This window comes from Vombatus ursinus, unplaced genomic scaffold (genome assembly GCF_900497805.2).
Source record: "Vombatus ursinus unplaced genomic scaffold, bare-nosed wombat genome assembly UNPS02014770.1, whole genome shotgun sequence".
Classification (NCBI taxonomy): Eukaryota; Metazoa; Chordata; class Mammalia; order Diprotodontia; family Vombatidae; genus Vombatus; species Vombatus ursinus.
This window is the reverse complement of record NW_020954548.1, coordinates 25595291-25612268: the sequence shown is the minus strand read 5'-3', so window position 1 is coordinate 25612268 and position 16978 is coordinate 25595291. Positions and strand designations below refer to the sequence as shown.

General features: G+C 33.6%; 1 protein-coding gene across 2 annotated transcripts in view; it reads left to right on the top strand.

Moving 5' to 3' along the window:
- The window catches only part of JAK2 (Janus kinase 2), a 129685-nt gene that overhangs the window by 34924 nt on the left and 77783 nt on the right, over positions 1–16978 (top strand). For both annotated transcript variants that reach the window (XM_027862678.1, XM_027862676.1), the window contains exon 3: positions 16327–16577. In XM_027862678.1, the coding sequence (XP_027718479.1) occupies positions 16358–16577 (220 nt within the window). In that variant the 5' untranslated portion in view covers positions 16327–16357. The remainder of the gene's footprint in view (positions 1–16326; positions 16578–16978) is intronic.

The following is a 16978-nucleotide window of genomic DNA, read 5'->3' as shown; positions in this document are numbered from 1 at the left end:
AATCTAGAGGCATTTATTAAAAACCATTGATCTACTTCTAGGGGCTATTCCAACCTTGAGAGATTCAAAGACAAAAAATAAATAATCCCTGTCCTCAAGGAGTTAACATTCTGTCAGGGGAGACAGCATGTTCTTCACACCAAAATATATGCTGTACACACACATAACACCATCTCTGTCTGTCTCTCTAAGCTATGTGTGGCAGTTGCTTTCTTCTCCAGGTATATGAATCAGCCTTTCATATAGTGTTACCCTGATACTATCTATCATATGTGATCATGGGCAAATCATTTAACCTCTCTCAGCCTCAGTTTATTTGTCTGTAAAATGAAAATAAGAATATCTGGCGTGCCTGTCCCAAGGGTGGTTGTGAAGATCAGATGAGAGAGTGAATATCACTGTGCTAACTCCAAAACTCTACCTAAGTTTTAATTGCTATTAAATGGAAATTGAAGAACTGAGGTTCTCAAAATGCAGTACTTTGGGCAAAGGTAAAGTATTGGCTTCATTTTGGTAGCAGAATTCCATTTGAAGTAACAGTCTTCTAGAAATGGTATGGACTTAATTTTCTTAAAGTGGGTAGGATGTCAAAGCAACTTTCCCCTTTTTAATCAGTGGAGGGATTAATTTCCACTTTTTGACTGTCTACATTTGCCAAATACAAGAAATTACTATTAATTTCCTAAAACCATGTCCATGCTACAAGTGCCTAGAAATCTTACTCATTTAATTTTTTTCCAGATTTTATCTGCTGTCTTTGTAGCCTGACAGGTATCATAAATCATTGTGCTCACCATGCTCTGAAGCTAGTGCCTTTAAGATAACCATTGACCTCTTCTTGATCCCATCCATTGGTCTTTTTGTGGTTTGTGTCTTTCTTCTCTGGTATCCTGAACCTCTCAGCTCTTTTGCTAATTGTTTTCTTCCCTGTACTTTAACTGTGAGTCCCAAAGGTTCAGATGAAGGCAAACTTAGTTTAAATTTTGGGGGCCATTTTCTCCTTACTGATTTTTAAAAAATCATTTGTGGCACCTTGTAGTATCTTGGTGGGGGACCCAGGTTTTATGACATAGATTGACTTACTCCTCTTTTCTTTTGTTCTCCAGGTTGCTAGGTGGCGCACTTTGTAAACATAATAGCACCTACCTCCCAGGGTTGTTTGAGGATCAAATGAGATAATAATTATAAAGTTCTTAGTATAATGTGTGATGTATAATAAACATTATATCAGTGTTAGCTATCATTATTATTATTATTATTATTATTATTGTCTACATAGTCTATCATATAGAGTCTTCTTGGCTCCCTCAATGATTTAGCTATTATGTATTTAATAATAATAATAATCATATTTAGTAACACTTCCATAGCACTTTAAAGTTTGCAAAGCACTTTGTTTGATCATCACAACAACCTTGTCGGGTGAATGCTTTTATTATCTCCATTTTACAGATTAGAAAACTTTAGCTGAGAGAGGTCAAGTGACTTGCCCAGGGTCATACAACTAGGAAGTGTCCACAGTAGTCTTCTAACTCGGGTCATCATCCTGACTCCAAGCCCAGCACTCTAACTCTGTGCCATCTAGCTAGCAAATACAATACAGAATGCAAACTAATTTTAATATTAATCTAAGCAAAACATAGCCAGGCAAAACACAGTGTTAATGTAAACTGTTTAAATTGTTTTTTATAATGTGATTCATTCCAAAGCCAAAAACAAGTGCCTTTCAAATTATCTGTGGTGGACTATTTGTGATACTTTGACTACCATTGGCATTAAAAATTGAGATTTGATTTAATTTGCTGGATAATTTACAATGAAAAATATCAACTGTAGCCTACATTCTTCCCCAGCTTCTCCCTGTGTGCGTTAAAGTTGGAGCTTATGGGGGAGGTCGAGTCAAGATGGCAAAGTAAAGGCAGGGACTCACCTGAGCTCTCTCCCAAACTCCTCCAAATATCTTTAAATAATGACTCTAAACAAATTCTAGAGAGGCAAAACCCACAAAAAGGCTTAGTGCAACCATTTTCCAACCAAAGACAACTTAGAAGGTTGACGGGAAAGATGTGTTGCACCAGGGTAAGAGTGGAGCCCAGTCTAGCACAGGCCATGACAGCACAGGCCTGGCCCCAGCAAACCAGGAGCAGACCTCAGGGCATCTGAATCAGTGGCAGCAGTGTTATTTTCCAGACCTCTCAGCCCACAGATAATAAGGGAACTGGACAATGCGTCAGAAGGAGATTTACAGGGGTCCTTTGTTGGCATTAAGGGCAAGACTTTGTTGCATTGCCTGTGCTTGGAACTGAATTTGAGTCCTAGGTCTTAGTCCAAATGTTAGGAGGAACAGTAGCACATCACAGCTTGTGGCTGCGGAGGAGCAGGGACCCTGGTCACAGTTTCAGGGTTGAAAAGAGTGCTTGTGGTCATGCACAAACCAGTGCACAATACAGAAGAGTAGTAAACACACCTCTCCCTAGATCTACCACCTTGGAAGAGCCAAAAACTAACATGTTGCCAGAATTATCTCTGAAAAAAACTGCACAAAAATACCTGAAGCTTGGGACAATGCTCCCTCCACTTGGGAAGCAGAGTCCCACTTTAGCATAGAGTTAAAAGTCAAGAAATAGACTGTAAAATGAGCAAACAATAGGAAAAATTCTGACCATAGAAAGTTACTATGGTGACAAGGAAAATCAAAACATACACTCAGAAGAAGACAGCAAAATAAAAACTCCTGCATCCAAAGCCTCCAAGAAAAATATGGCCTGGTCTCAGGCCATGGAAGAGCTCAAAAAGGATTTCAAAAATCAAGTAGCAGAAGTAGAGGAAAAACAGGGAAGAGAAATGAGAGTGATACAAGAAAATCATGAAAAACTGAGTCAACAGCTTGGTAAAGGAGACACAAAAAATACTGAAGAAAATAACACCTTAAAAAACAGAATTGACTGAATGGTTAAAAGAGGCACAAAAAATCCAATGAAGAGAAGAATGCCTTGAAAAGCAGAATTGGCCAATTGGAAAAAAAGATATACAAAAATTCACTGAAGAGAACTACTCCTTAAAAAGTAGAGTTGGCCAATTGGAAAAGGAGGTACAAAAGCTCACTGAAGAAAATAATTTCTTAAAAGTTAGAATTGGGCAAGTGGAAGCTAATGACTTTATGAGACATCAGGAAACAATTAAACAAAATCAAGAGGATGAAAAAATAGAAGACAATATGAAATACCTCATTGGAAAAACAATTGAACTGGAAAATAGATCCAGGAAAAATAATTTGAGAATTTTTGTACTACCTGAAAATCATGATTAAAATAAAAAAACCTAGACATCATCTTTTAAGAAATTATCAAGGAAAAATGCCCTGATGTTCTAGAACCAGAGAATAAAATAGAAATTGAAAAAGATCCATTAATCACCTCCTGAAAGACATCCCAAAATGAAAACTCCCAGGAATATTATAGCCAAATTCCAGACCTCCCAGGTCAAGGAGAAAATACTGCAAGCAACCAAAAACAAATAATGCAAATATCATGGATCCATAGTCAAGATAACACAAGATTTAGCAGCTTCTACATTAAGGGTCCAGAGGGCATGGAGTATTTATTCCAGAGAGCAAAAGAGCTAGAATTACAACCAAGAATCACCTAGCCAGCAAAACTGAGTATAATTCTTTGGGAAAAATGGACATTCAGTGAAAGAGAAGATTTTCAAGCATTCCTGATGAAAAGACCAGAACTGAATAGAAAATTTGACTTTCAAATACAAGATGCAAAAGAAGCATAAAAAGATAAAGGGAAAGAGAAATCATAAGGGATTCAATAAGGTTAAACTGTTTATAGTCCTGCATGGGAAAATGATATTTATAACTCTGAAGAACTTTCTCATTATTAGTTAGAAGTATACATAGACAGAAAGCAGAGATGTGAGTTGAATGTGATGGTATGATTATCTAAAAAAATAAAATTAAAGGATGATAAAGACTAATGCACTGGGAGAAGGGGAAAAGGAGAGGGAGAATGGGATAAATTATCTAACATAAAAGAGACCTGAAAGAGATAGTGAAGGAGGTTATAGGGGAAGGGGGGAAGGAAGTGTGTATGAACCTTACCTTCATCAGAATTGGCTCAAAGGGAATAATATACATACCCAGTTGGGTGTAGAAATCTATCTTACTATGCAGGAAAAGTAGGAGGAGTAGAAAAGAAAGAGAGAGGAGGTAATAGAAGGGAAGGCAGTTTGGGGGAGGTAAAACTCAAAACACTTTTGAGAATGGACAGGATAAAAGGAGGAAAAGAGAGGGATAAACAGGACAAAAACATTACTGGTGAAAAAAGTTTTTACAGTGAGTTTCTCTAATAAAGACTTCATTTCCCAAACATATAGAAAACTGAGTTAAATTTATAAAAATAAGAGTCATTCCTCAATTGATAAATGGTCAAAGGTAGATATGAACAGGCACTTTTCAAAGTAATCAAAGCTACCTATAAGTCATATGAAAAAGAAATACTCTAAATCACTATTGATTAGAGAAATACAAATTAAAACAACTCTGAGCTACTACCTCACACCTGTCAGATTGGCTAATATGACAGAAAAGGAAAATGACAAATGTTGGAGGGGATGTGGGAAAATTAAAACACTAATTTACTGTTGGTGAAGTTGTATACTGATTCTGGAGAGCAATTTGGAACTATGCCAAAAGGGCTAAAAAACCATGCATATCCTTTAACCAAGCAATACCATTGCTAGGTCTGTATTATCAGAGATTAAAAAAAAAAAAAAAGGAAAAGGACCTATGTGCACAAAAATATTTATAGCAGCTCTTTTAGTGGTGGCAAAAAATTGGAAATTTAAAGAATGTCTATCAGTTGGGGAATGGCTGGACAAGTTGTATATGATTGTGATGGAATACTATTTTGCTTTAAGAAATGATGAGCCAGATGCTCTAAGAAAAATCGGGAAAGACTTACATGAACTGATGCAAAGTGAAGTGAGCAGAACCAGGAGAACATTGTACACAGTAACACCAATATTGTATGATGATTTACTATGAATAACGTAGCTATTCTCCGCAGTATAATGATCCAAGACATTTCTGTAGGGTTTACAGTGAAAGGTACTGTCCATCTCCAGAGAACTGGTAGACATGAATGCATATCAAAGATACTTTTTCTTTATTTTTCTTGTTTGTTTGCTTGTTGTAGAAATGTGTTTTGCATGACTATACACATATAACCTATGTCAAATTGCTTGCTTTCTCAATGAGGGGGGCAGGGAGGGAATTTGGGACTCAAAATTTGAAGGGAAAAAAGAATGTTAAAATTATTTTTATGTGTAATTGGGAAAAATATTTTTTAAAAAAAGCTTATGGAAGCATATTATAGATAATATGTAGGTGGCACAGTGGATAGAGCACTGGACCTGGAGTCAGGAGGATCTGAGTTCAAATGCAGCCTCAGGTGCTTACAGGTGGTAAGACCCTGGCAAGTCACTTAAATCTGCCTCAGTTGCTCATCTGTAAAATGAGCTGGAGAAGAAAATGACAAATCACTCCAGTATCTTTGCCAAGAAAATCCCAAATGGGGTCACAAAGAAGAGTTGGACGTGACTGAAACGACTCAACAACAGTAGATTATACATAATTAAGTAATACTAAAAGGCTAAATAATAAAAGTTTGTTGTAGTACAAACACTCGGTGGTATGAGAAATCAAAGAAGAGAGATGTGTTAACTGGGGAGGGGGGAGAAGTTTTATAGAAAAGTAACCATTACTTGAGCTTTGAAGGATAGAGTGGGAAAGGGGAAGTGGAAAGCAGCAAATAGATACTACAGAGATGTTAATGAGCATTCATTGAGAACAGTGTAGACTGACAGATTGGAATGAGGGATTTCATATTAGAGAATATTGAGAAATGAAGTTGTATAGATGAACAACTATAAAAGATAGGTAGAATGGTCAAGTGATTTGTATATCAAAAAAGGGAGAAAGTTACAACGTGGTTGTAATAACTGTTCTTAAGATTTTGGGGGGAGGTCTTTCAGTAATTCATAGGGATTCCTGTGATACCCCCTTTCCCACCCTCCTACTTTCCCATTAGTAATATACTCTTGGAAAACAAAAGTAAAGGAATTGCCCCACCTGAAAGTTATCCACATTTGGGTAGGTTCAGGGGTCATGCAATTCTTTTACTATGTCTGTCCAAATTCTAATTACCTTATCAATTAATATTAGCTTATTGTCATTATGATTATTAATGATAGGAAAACAAAATTCAATGGTTGTGTAATCATTTGACACAGCGAAATAACTGATTAGTACCGCAAAGCACAAGTCCAGTGTTTAGGAGGCCTTCTAGGTCTTTTTTTTTTTTCCCATTTTGCAAGTATTGAAGCTCTCTGTTATACCTTGTTCTTGCTACTGATCAGTACACTTTCTTTTTTTGATCGTGTCTTCCCCCATCAGCAGTGGTTTGACTATTAGATGACAGATTATTTGTCCATGGCAATCCATGATGCAAAGAAAAAGAAACAAAGAAAAAAATTAGAAATTGCCCTGTGTTTTCTTCCATCCTGACTCCGCAGTGACTGTGGTGGAATGGGTATGAAGAGTATAATTGTTACTAAGAATTACCATTTTAAGATTCCCTGTAAATATTAACTGTGAGTATTCTGTGTGTGAAGCCTTTGTCCAGGGCCTATGTACGAATCTGAAAAGTATTTGCTAAATTGCAGTATTATTATAAATACTCTTGTATATGTGTGTGTGTGTGTGTACATATATATATATATATATATATATGTATGTATGTATAATCATACTAGAAAGGCCGTAGCATTTCTCTATTACATAAAATACTGGCTCTTAGTTTCAGAAGGATTATTATTTACCATATTAAGGAACAGTTCGTTGTATTGCTGTACTTTTTAGTGTTCCTAACAGAAATGGGTGTTTTGTTGGAAGCTTTTCATGCATCCCTTTATGTAATCATGTTTCTTGTTATAGTTTATTATATTAATATAGTTCCTGTATATTTAGTAGGTAGACTCTGAAATGTTTTCTACATTCTGTAGTTCTTTTGAATGGAATTAATTTTTATTTCTCTTTCTAATGGATTTGATTGACAATATATAGAAAGATGGTAATTTGTGTTTTTTTTAAAATCCTGCAAATTTGTTGATGTTATTGTTTCAGTTGATTTTTGTTAAATTTCTAGGGTTTCTTAAATAGACTATCATATCTTTCTCAAAATGATAGTTTCTTTTTCATCTTTGACTAAGTTTATCTGATTTTCTAGCATTAAATCAGTTCTACATTTCTGATATGTATGTATGTGTATATATAATATAAAAATCTAATATAATCATAGTGTATAATCTTTAAATACATTGCTTTAGCTTCTTTGGCAGTATTTTTTCAATACTTTCATTGATATTCATTAGCTAATTGCTAATAATAGCAACCAGTTATGTAGTGTTTACTGTGTGCCAGGCACTATGCCAAGGGCTTTACAATTATTATCTCATTTGATCCTTACATCAACCCCATTATTCCCATTTTACAGATGAGGAAACTGAAGCAAATAGGTTATTTGGTCAGGGTCACACAGCTCATGTCTGAAGCCAGTTGTTTTCATTTTTATATTGGCTTGATTCTTTCTTGGAAATTTTTCGGTGACTTGGATTTTAAATGCATTTAGTTACTTCATAGAAATAATGAAACCATCAAATTTGCTTTTTTGTGGTATCAGACTATGGATGTGTGCCAGTCCACTGCCTTCCAATTCAGGTTGATCACAGGATGCTTCTGAGTTGAGGCAATCTGCAATCCTATGTAATCCTGCCTATTTATAGCAGTTACATAACACTGTTGTGCTAACCCAATCAATGATATCAATAGAGTCCAATTGGCTGGCATTGCATAGTTCTTGCTAGGCCTTCACAACTATTACAGTGGTCTCAGGGTGCACAGAGTCACTCTTTTTCATATTCTCTTAATTTGTCAATCTCATCACCCCTTTTGTCATGCCCCCCCTTCCTCTCCCACACAACATAGATGATGGATTGGGCTTTGGAACTGTTACTACTATATTATTATTGTTACAACATTGTGGTGTAGACTTCCTTAAGCCTTGATTTCCTCATCTGTAAATTGGGAGTTACTGTCTCCCTCATAGAGTTGTTTGTTAGGAAAGCATTTAAAAGTTATTAATGCATTTTTTATATTAACTTTATTCCTCAAATATTCCTACCCCCTTACCCTCCACCCAAGAGCCATCTCTTAAAACAAAGAATAAAGAGGGGGTAAAATAGCTCAGAAAAACTAATCAGCCCATTACTGAAGTCCAACATTATATGTAGCGTTTCACACTCATAGTGCCCCACCTCCATACAGGGAAATACGTTCTGTGTGTTTTCTTCAGTGTCAAACTTGGTCATTATAATCACCACAGTGCTCATTTTTTATTTTTGTTATTCATTACATTTGCATTGTTTTTATTGTGCATATGGTGTACTTGTTCTACTGATTTCACTTTGTTCCTGTAAAATTTCCTATGCTTCTCTTAAGCTATTTCCAAGTCAGTGAACGTCTACTTTGTTGCCAGTTCTTTTTTTTCCTCTAATCACAGGCTGATCTCACAGTAAGTATTTTGATGTATATAGGACTTTTCATTCTGTCTTTGACCTCCTAGGGGTATATACCTAGTAATAGTATCTTGTAGTCAAAGGGCATGAATGTTTTAGCCATTTTCTTAACATAATTCTAAATCATTGAGGAAAGTGCTTTGCCATTCTTAAAGCATCATGTAAACATGAGTATATGTTATTGCAATTTAATAGAACTATTTAAAAATATAAATAACTAAAGTGTAGGTGGAAGCTGATCTGTGGTTGGCATTTACCAAATATACTACTTTACTCCAATCTGTCCTACAACAAAAAATTACTGCACTGTATTTGTAGCTTGAAAGTTGCACATTTTAAAAATTAAAATAATCAATCTGTCTGTAAATAGAGGATGATTGATGTGTGTTTCACTTTATGACTTAGATTTTAAAAGTAAGACATTAAGACCATTTATCATTCTTTGTAATTTTTTATTTACAGCTAAATTAAATTGTCTTAGTAAGTTTTTAGAAAAATTATACTGCTGTGGTTTTAGAAATAATTTCTGTAGAATGTACAGAGAATATGCATAGTTTATTTAATAACAATTATGTTTGTTACTTTGAGTTAACTTTAATATTTAATATTTGAATCATAAGCTTAGAGTCATTTAAGAATAGTAATTTATAAGAATATCTTTTTGTCCATCAAAATTATTTACAGTTGTTTTTGTTTTTATACTGGCTTGATTCTTTCTTGGAAATTTTTCGGTAACATGGATTTTAAATGCATTTAACTTCTTCATTATGTCTCTAGAAATAATGAAACCATCAAATTTACTTTTTTTTGCTTTTTATAAAATAAGGTATGAATAGTTGAGTTTTCTTTCAGGCCTTAGTTTACTTTTGTGTAGCTCAGACATGTTTCTGTAGGATTCTGTTTTTCTTAAGAGTTGTGTTCATAGAGATAAAATGATCTTTGTTTCACATATTGTGGTCTCAGTTTGCATCTTGGTGCTTCAGATAGGGAACCAGAGCAATGCTTATAGGCCATTGTAGAGACAAGAAAGCAAAATAAACCTACACCCCAATGACTGTAGTTAGTTGTATAATGTAAACTTATTATTCTGACATTCATAGAGTTAAGCAGATTATGTTGAAAAGATTTCTAGTTTTAATATGACTTTTCAAAAGGTGTTGCAAGGTCATAAGATAGCTAAGACAATAGTAAGTTATCTGTTGTTTAAAATACCCATATTTTTTGTTTCTCTTAGCATTTGGTTACCAAAATAATATTTTTAGTGCACACAATTAGTTTCCTTTACACATTGGAAAAAGTAACAAATTCTTTTTAAATTTTTTCCAAATATGCAACTGTTTTAATAGCATTGCTTATAAATGCTGACAATTTTGTTGACAATTAAAAAATAGCTTTTGTTCCAGAGTATTTTCAAATTACCTACTTTGTCAAATGAAAAATATTCCATGTTGTCTAGGAAATAAATACTTATTTACAGTTATACCAAAAGTTGAAATTTTGAATGATAATTTCAAAAAGTTAGTTTTAATCTCATAGGACAAAGGGAATAGCAGAAATTGTTCATAGACCATCATAAACCTTTTTGAAGTTAATTTTACGTATAAAAAATAAAATTGTGTAATTTTTACATCTTGGGAATTTGCAGATATATAAAAATGTGAGTAATATGTCTTCAATACAATTATGCCATTTTCAGTTCAGCATAAGCCACCCTCTGATATATGCTGCATTCCTAAAATGATATAAAAGGGGAAAAACTATGTAAGCGTACACTGAACAATAACACTAAGTATGAGCAACATTTAGGTTTCATATAAGCCAGATTTTGGGGAAATTTTGGCCTCTGTTTAGAAGAATCTAGTACTGTACTTCAAAAGATCTTTGATCTCATCAGTGTGCCTGTATCCTTCACCAATGTACTGTAAATATCTGTGACATATATACTAATTGTTGCATTTATAGCTTAATACTGAAGATTGTAGTGGTATGTGTGTCCCAAAGAAGGCTAAATATAGTACAATAAAAAATAACAAATTTTAATACTGTTGGACTTTGGATCTTTACATTGAAATACAACTTGATCCAACAATCTTGGAATTATTGACACTTAAGAGTTCTTTTACTACCTTTCTACTTTTTCAAGTATTGAATGCTTTGAAAACCTATTATGATGGTAGAACTATGCTGGATTTTATATTCACTGTTTACCTGAATATTTTTCTTATGCCTCTCCTTCCCCGCCTCTTTCCTCTCCCCACCCTCCCACCCCCACTCCCTGTATTTTGAATAGAGATAGTGTCTTACTCAACTTTGTATCCCTGTGTAACTTGTAGCATATTGCTTATTAAGTGTTTACGGGTTTGTTGAATTGACTTGAATTCTGATTTTTCTAGTTATTGTTCATAGATAGTCTCTTGGCAGGTAACACCTGAAAGGCAGCTTCAATAGATATTTTTAGCATACATGTCCACAGATTGTGTTTTGCTACAGCAAACTAATTGTTTTTTTTTTAAATAGGAATTTTTGTCGTTTGAGTCATGTCCAACTCTTCATGACCTCATTTAGGTGGCAGAGTTATTGGGGTGGTTTGCCATTTTGTTCTCTAGCTCATTTTATAGAGAAGGAAACTGAGGCAAACAGGGTTAAGTGACTTGTCCTTAGTAAGTGTCTAAGGCCAGGTTTGAACTCGGGAAAATGAGCCTTCCCAACTCCAGGTTGGCATTCTATCCACTATCCCACCTACCTATTTCCACCCACTCCCCCAAATAGGAATAGAATTTTGAAATATGATTACAAATTTGAATAACTTTTTTGTTTAACCTCCATTTTCTTAAGTCTGTAGTGAGCAGATTAGTTGTCTGCATCTCTGATACATCCGGTAGTCTAACTTGCCAGTTCCAAGAGCCACTTAAGACTCAACAGTAAAATACGTTCTAAGACCCAGCACAGTTCTTTGTAAAATGGGATCTCAAAAAATACTTGATGAATTTTTGAGGAATAAAGGGGTTATGATCTTTGGAAATGTTCTGTAAAGAATGTTCTGTACTTCTCCAGTAAGTGTTACAATGATGATAATGTAGCTTACGTCAAAAGTTTTTGCTATTGTCCTTTGAAGAAAAATAGGTTTGTTGTGTAAAACCCAAGAGCACTTGTTGTGGATTTACTACCACTTCTGGTAATCTGGATAGTTAAAATGTGGTTTGTGATTTCCTGGCAACTAATATGCATGGTATTGGCTTGTTGACAAGTCTTTAAAGGATAGGAAAATGAGAAGTCATAATAATTACCTGATTGTTTTTTACCTAGTTGTTTTCTTCTTCTGAATCTTTTGTTTATAAGACAAAAGATCATTTTATTATAAAGTTTGATCTTTTGTTTGATGGAATTAATGAAAAGTTTTGAGGAAAAACAGTGCTATTTCTTCTAAGTTATTGTGCCTCTCTGCTGCAGAAAAGAGGAAGGACTGGGTGCTTTTATCAGCTTGAGTTTTGCTATGATTTCTGATGAGCTATTGTTATATCTGGAGAAAATGAGCTTCATTTTCTTTTTTAAAATTAAAAAAAAAATTGATCCTTTGTTTTTTTGTCACCTTCATTTCCCAACATTTCCCTCTCTCTTCTGCCTTTCATAGAGCCATCCATTATAAAAGGATTTTAAGAAAAGAAGGGGAAAAAAACAGTTCAACAAAACACATCAGCAAAGTCTGACATTTTATATAGTGTTGTTCCACATCTAAAGTCTTTGACCTTTGCAAAGAAGAGAAATGGAAGGACCTCATCATCTCTTCTTAGGAGCCAAGCTTGGTCATTATAATCCCATAGCATTTAATTTTGATTTTTTGTTATTGTTCTTTCCATTTATATTATTGTAGTCATTGTATATATTGTTGTCCTGTATTTGCTTACTTCACTCTGCTCCAGTTCATATAAGTGTTTTTCTTCATGATTTTTTTTTTTTTTTTTTTTGCGGTATAGTTATATTCAACTGTATACATACCACAACTTTTGTTTATGCAGTCTTGAAGCAATGGACATTTACTTTGTTTCTAATTCTTTGCTACTAAAAAAAAAAAGTATGACTATAAATAGCTTGATTTTATATGGGCCTATTTTTCTGTCACTGACTTCTTTGGGTTATATGCCTAGCATTGATATCTGTATGTCAAAAGTTATACACATTTTGATTTCTTTTTTTCACGTTAATTCTAAATAACATTCCAGAGTGGTTGGACCATTTCACAGATTATGGGACCCATGAAGTGGTTATAGCATTATTCAAATTTGTATCCTTATTTCCATTGGGTGTGGAACCAATTACCATATTTTACATAATTATAACTTTGAATAAGGCAAATGCAAGTGTTCAACCACTCCAAAGGATTAATTATTTGAACAACTTACCTGTATTCCTATATTTTTTCATCTTTGCCTGGTATGAGGTGAAAGCTCAAGAATTCTTTTAATTTGTATTTTTCTTATTTTTTGGAATTTGAAACAGTATTTCATGTAGTCATTGATGGCTTACAATTTTTAGAAACTGCAAACTTAAAACTTTGAAAATGACTTTTGGTGTTGTGTATTTGTGTTAGTTCCCAATATAATTTGGATATCAGGCTCTTAAAAAAATTTGACACAAATTTTTTTCCAACTCAACCACTTTTCTTCCTTTCCTAGTTACATGAATTTTATCCTTATAAAAGTTTTTTAAATGTAATTTAATAAAATTATCTTTTTTGTGATTGCCCCAATTCCTTGCTTGATTAAAAATTCGCTCAGTCATCCATAGTTTTTAAAAGTACACAATATGTTTGTTTTCTGTTTTTTTTATAGTGTGACTTTTAACATTCAAGTCATGTATAATTTAAACTTATTGTGGTATATGATGTAATAGGTTTGTCTAAAGCAGGGGATCTTAACCTTTTTTGTGTCATGGGCTCCTTTGGCAGTCTAGTGAAGCCTATGGACTCCTCAGAAGAGTATTTTAAAATGCTAAGTATATTTACAAAAGAGATGAATTATATTGAAATATAGTTGTCATTTTTTTAAATTCATGGATTAGGGTTAAGAACTGCTCTTAATCTAATTTCTGTCAAACCACTTTCTAGTTTTCTCAACAAATTTTGTCAGAAAAGAAGTTCTTCCCTAAGTAATATGTTCTTGAGTTTATTGAATGCTAGAGTATTTTCAGTTATTTCTGATTCGTCTTTATCTTGTAAGTTTCCATTGTACTACTTTTCTATTTTTTAAACTGGTACCAAATAGTTTTGATTATTTCTGCTTTACAATATAATTTGAAATCTGGAAGTGCTATTGCCCTGGCATTCCTACTTTTTTCATTATTTCATTTAATATTTTATATCTTTTGTTTCTCCAAATAATATATTGTCTAACATTATAAAATACGCCTTAGTAGTTGCAAAGTTCTAAATCTAGAAGTTGATATAGGTAGTATTGTTATTTTTATTATATTGACACAGCCTAGCCATGAGCCCTGAATATTCCTGCAGTTGTTTGAGTCATTCTTTATTTCTTTAAAGAGCACTTTGTAACTGTATCTGTGTAGGTCCTTCATGTGTCTTGGTAGATCGAGTTCAAGATTTCATGCATTTCTTGGTTATTTTGAATGAGACTTGCCTTTGTCTTATTTCCTCCTAGATTTTAAAATTACTGTAGAGAAATGCATTTCATTTTTGTGACTTTATGTTGATTTCTGCTACTTTAGTGAAATTGTCTCATTTTCTTTGCTGATTCTCCATGATTTTTAAAGTACATTATCATGTGTGTCATCAGCAAATGTGGATGGAATTGTCTATAAACTATATATTTTCATTAGGAATTGATTTTTTTTCTCTAATGAATAACTACAGAAAACACTTATAGAGTCACAAAATGTAAAAGCCAGAATAGACCTTGGAAACCATCTAGTCCAGTCCGCTCATTGTACAGATCAGCAAATTGAAGCTCTGAGAAGTTAATTAGCTTAAGGTCACCCAGCTATGTTGAGTGGAATAGCTGGGATTTGGATCTAGGTCATCTGACTCAAGTCCAAGGACTTTTTGTTTTATCTAATATTTTACTGGTACTTTAAAAAGTTATCTCTGTTATTTCCCAACCTCCCCCCTACTCCTTTTCTTTTTTAACAAAGAAACAAAACAGATCTCTTGACCATGCTATTGAAGAGGTGCCATTGAAGAAACTTAACTCATTTGACTGTAGTCCCAGATAGATAATCTATAACAGTTTTACCAGGAGGAGAAAGGTTTCTTCATTTGTCCTCTCAAGTGAATATTGATCAATACATCAATCAAAATTCTGATATCTTTTAGTGTCATTTTAGTTTGCAACATTATTGTGTTTATTGTTTAAGTTGTTCTTTTACTTTTGCTTACTTTACTCTCAATCGCTTTGTATCTATTTTTCTAAGCTTCTTTAATCTTCATGTGTATAATTTCTTATGACATAAGAACATTTGGTAACATTTATATACTCGTTTATTGAGACAAACAAGTACTCATTTTGTTTCTAGTTTCTTGCTACCACAAAAAAAGTGCTAATAAAAATATTTCTGTTTACATTCCCTCTGTCTTTGACTTCCTTAGGTTAAATGCTTAGAAATATTGGGTCAGAGGGTCTGAAATGTTTAGTCTCTTTTCTAGTATAGTTCCACATTTTCTTCTAGAATGTTTGAATTAATTTTTAATTCCACCATGAATGTATTAATATATCTTCTCAAGCTAGTCCATCAGTGATTATGGCTATTTATTTTATTTTTTGCTAATTTTGATGGGTATTATATTAAAAATCAGAATTATTTTAATTTATATTTCTTGTATTTGATTTAAAACATGTGGTTTTTGATCATTTGCATTTCTTCTGAAAACTCTCTGATCACATCCTTTGTTCTGTTGGGGTAAGGATCTGGTCTTGTAAGTTTATGCCAATTCCTTATATATTTTGGATACTGGATTTTAATCATATTTGATGTAAAGATTTTTATCCAGCTGCAAATTTCTCTTCCTGGCTTGGCTGCATTGATTTTATTTGTGCAAAGTTTTTTTTACATTTTATTTAAGCCAAATTGGCAATTTTATCTTTTATGATCACTTTTAAATGCAACTGTATTCTTTCTATTTAACACATAGCCTTCCAAGTATGGTTTAAAAGTTTATTGCTAATTCAGTTTTTTTTTCCTGTTCTAGCAACATCTAATTCATCTTCACTTTCTTTTTTTTGGCATCCTTCTTTCCCCTTTCATGCCTTTTAGGTTAGGAAGAAAGATTGACTTTATACGAATATTCTCAAATATCTTACACTCTTTGAAACTGTTTGCTCACAAAGGAAAGCACGTCAACCTAAAGTTCTCTTCCTCCTCTAACCATTGACAGTCATTGTCTGTATATGACAGTCACAACCTATCTTTGTGACATTTCTTCTGTTGTTGTTTTATTTATTATTTAAAACTCCCCCCCCCCCATTTTACATGTTTATATCTCTCCAGCTAGTAGGTAAGCCCCTTGAGGGCAGATTAAAGATAAAGCCTAATTGTTCTTTAGTAACTCCGTGCCTTGCTAACTAAAGGTTGATGATTTGATTATGACATTAGACTGTCTTCAAGGAGTTTGTATTCAAAGATAGCATTAGCAATATTGGTTTCATTTGTGATTTTATTTATTTTTTCTTAAAGGCAAATATACTAAAGAAAATTCAGCACTGGAATGGCTTGCCTCACCATGACAGAAATGGAGGGATCAGCCACATCTTCTACCCACCAAAATGGAGATATTCCTGGGAATGATGATACTTTGAAACAGATAGAGCCAGTTCTTCAGGTCTATCTTTACCACTCTCTTGGGAAGGCTGAAGGAGATTATTTACAGTTTCCAGTTGGGGAATATATTGCTGAGGAAATTTGTATTGCTGCTTGTAAAGCTTGTGGTAAGTATAAAAGAGACAATTAATAGACAACCACTTTAAGTGTGTTAATATAGAGTATAGGATTTGGAGGTCTTCAATTCAAATCCCTGCTGTTCTCTTTACTAACTGTGTGACATTGAACAAGTCACTTAATCCGTGGGGGCCATAGTTTCACTTTGTTGAAGAATAAGCTTGCTTACCCCAGATTTGGAGGTGTGAGATACAGGAACTGTTGGAGATGGCTATGTTGATAACAGTAAGAAATAGGGATATTTATTAAACATTCAACAACTTTATATTAAATGGCTTTTTGCCAAGATAGATACAATATAGATTAAGTAAGTGATCACTGGAGTGGATTAAGACACATCTTTGCTCTCACAGAGCTGTTAGTTCAGGATAGAGGGAAGGTAATAAATATA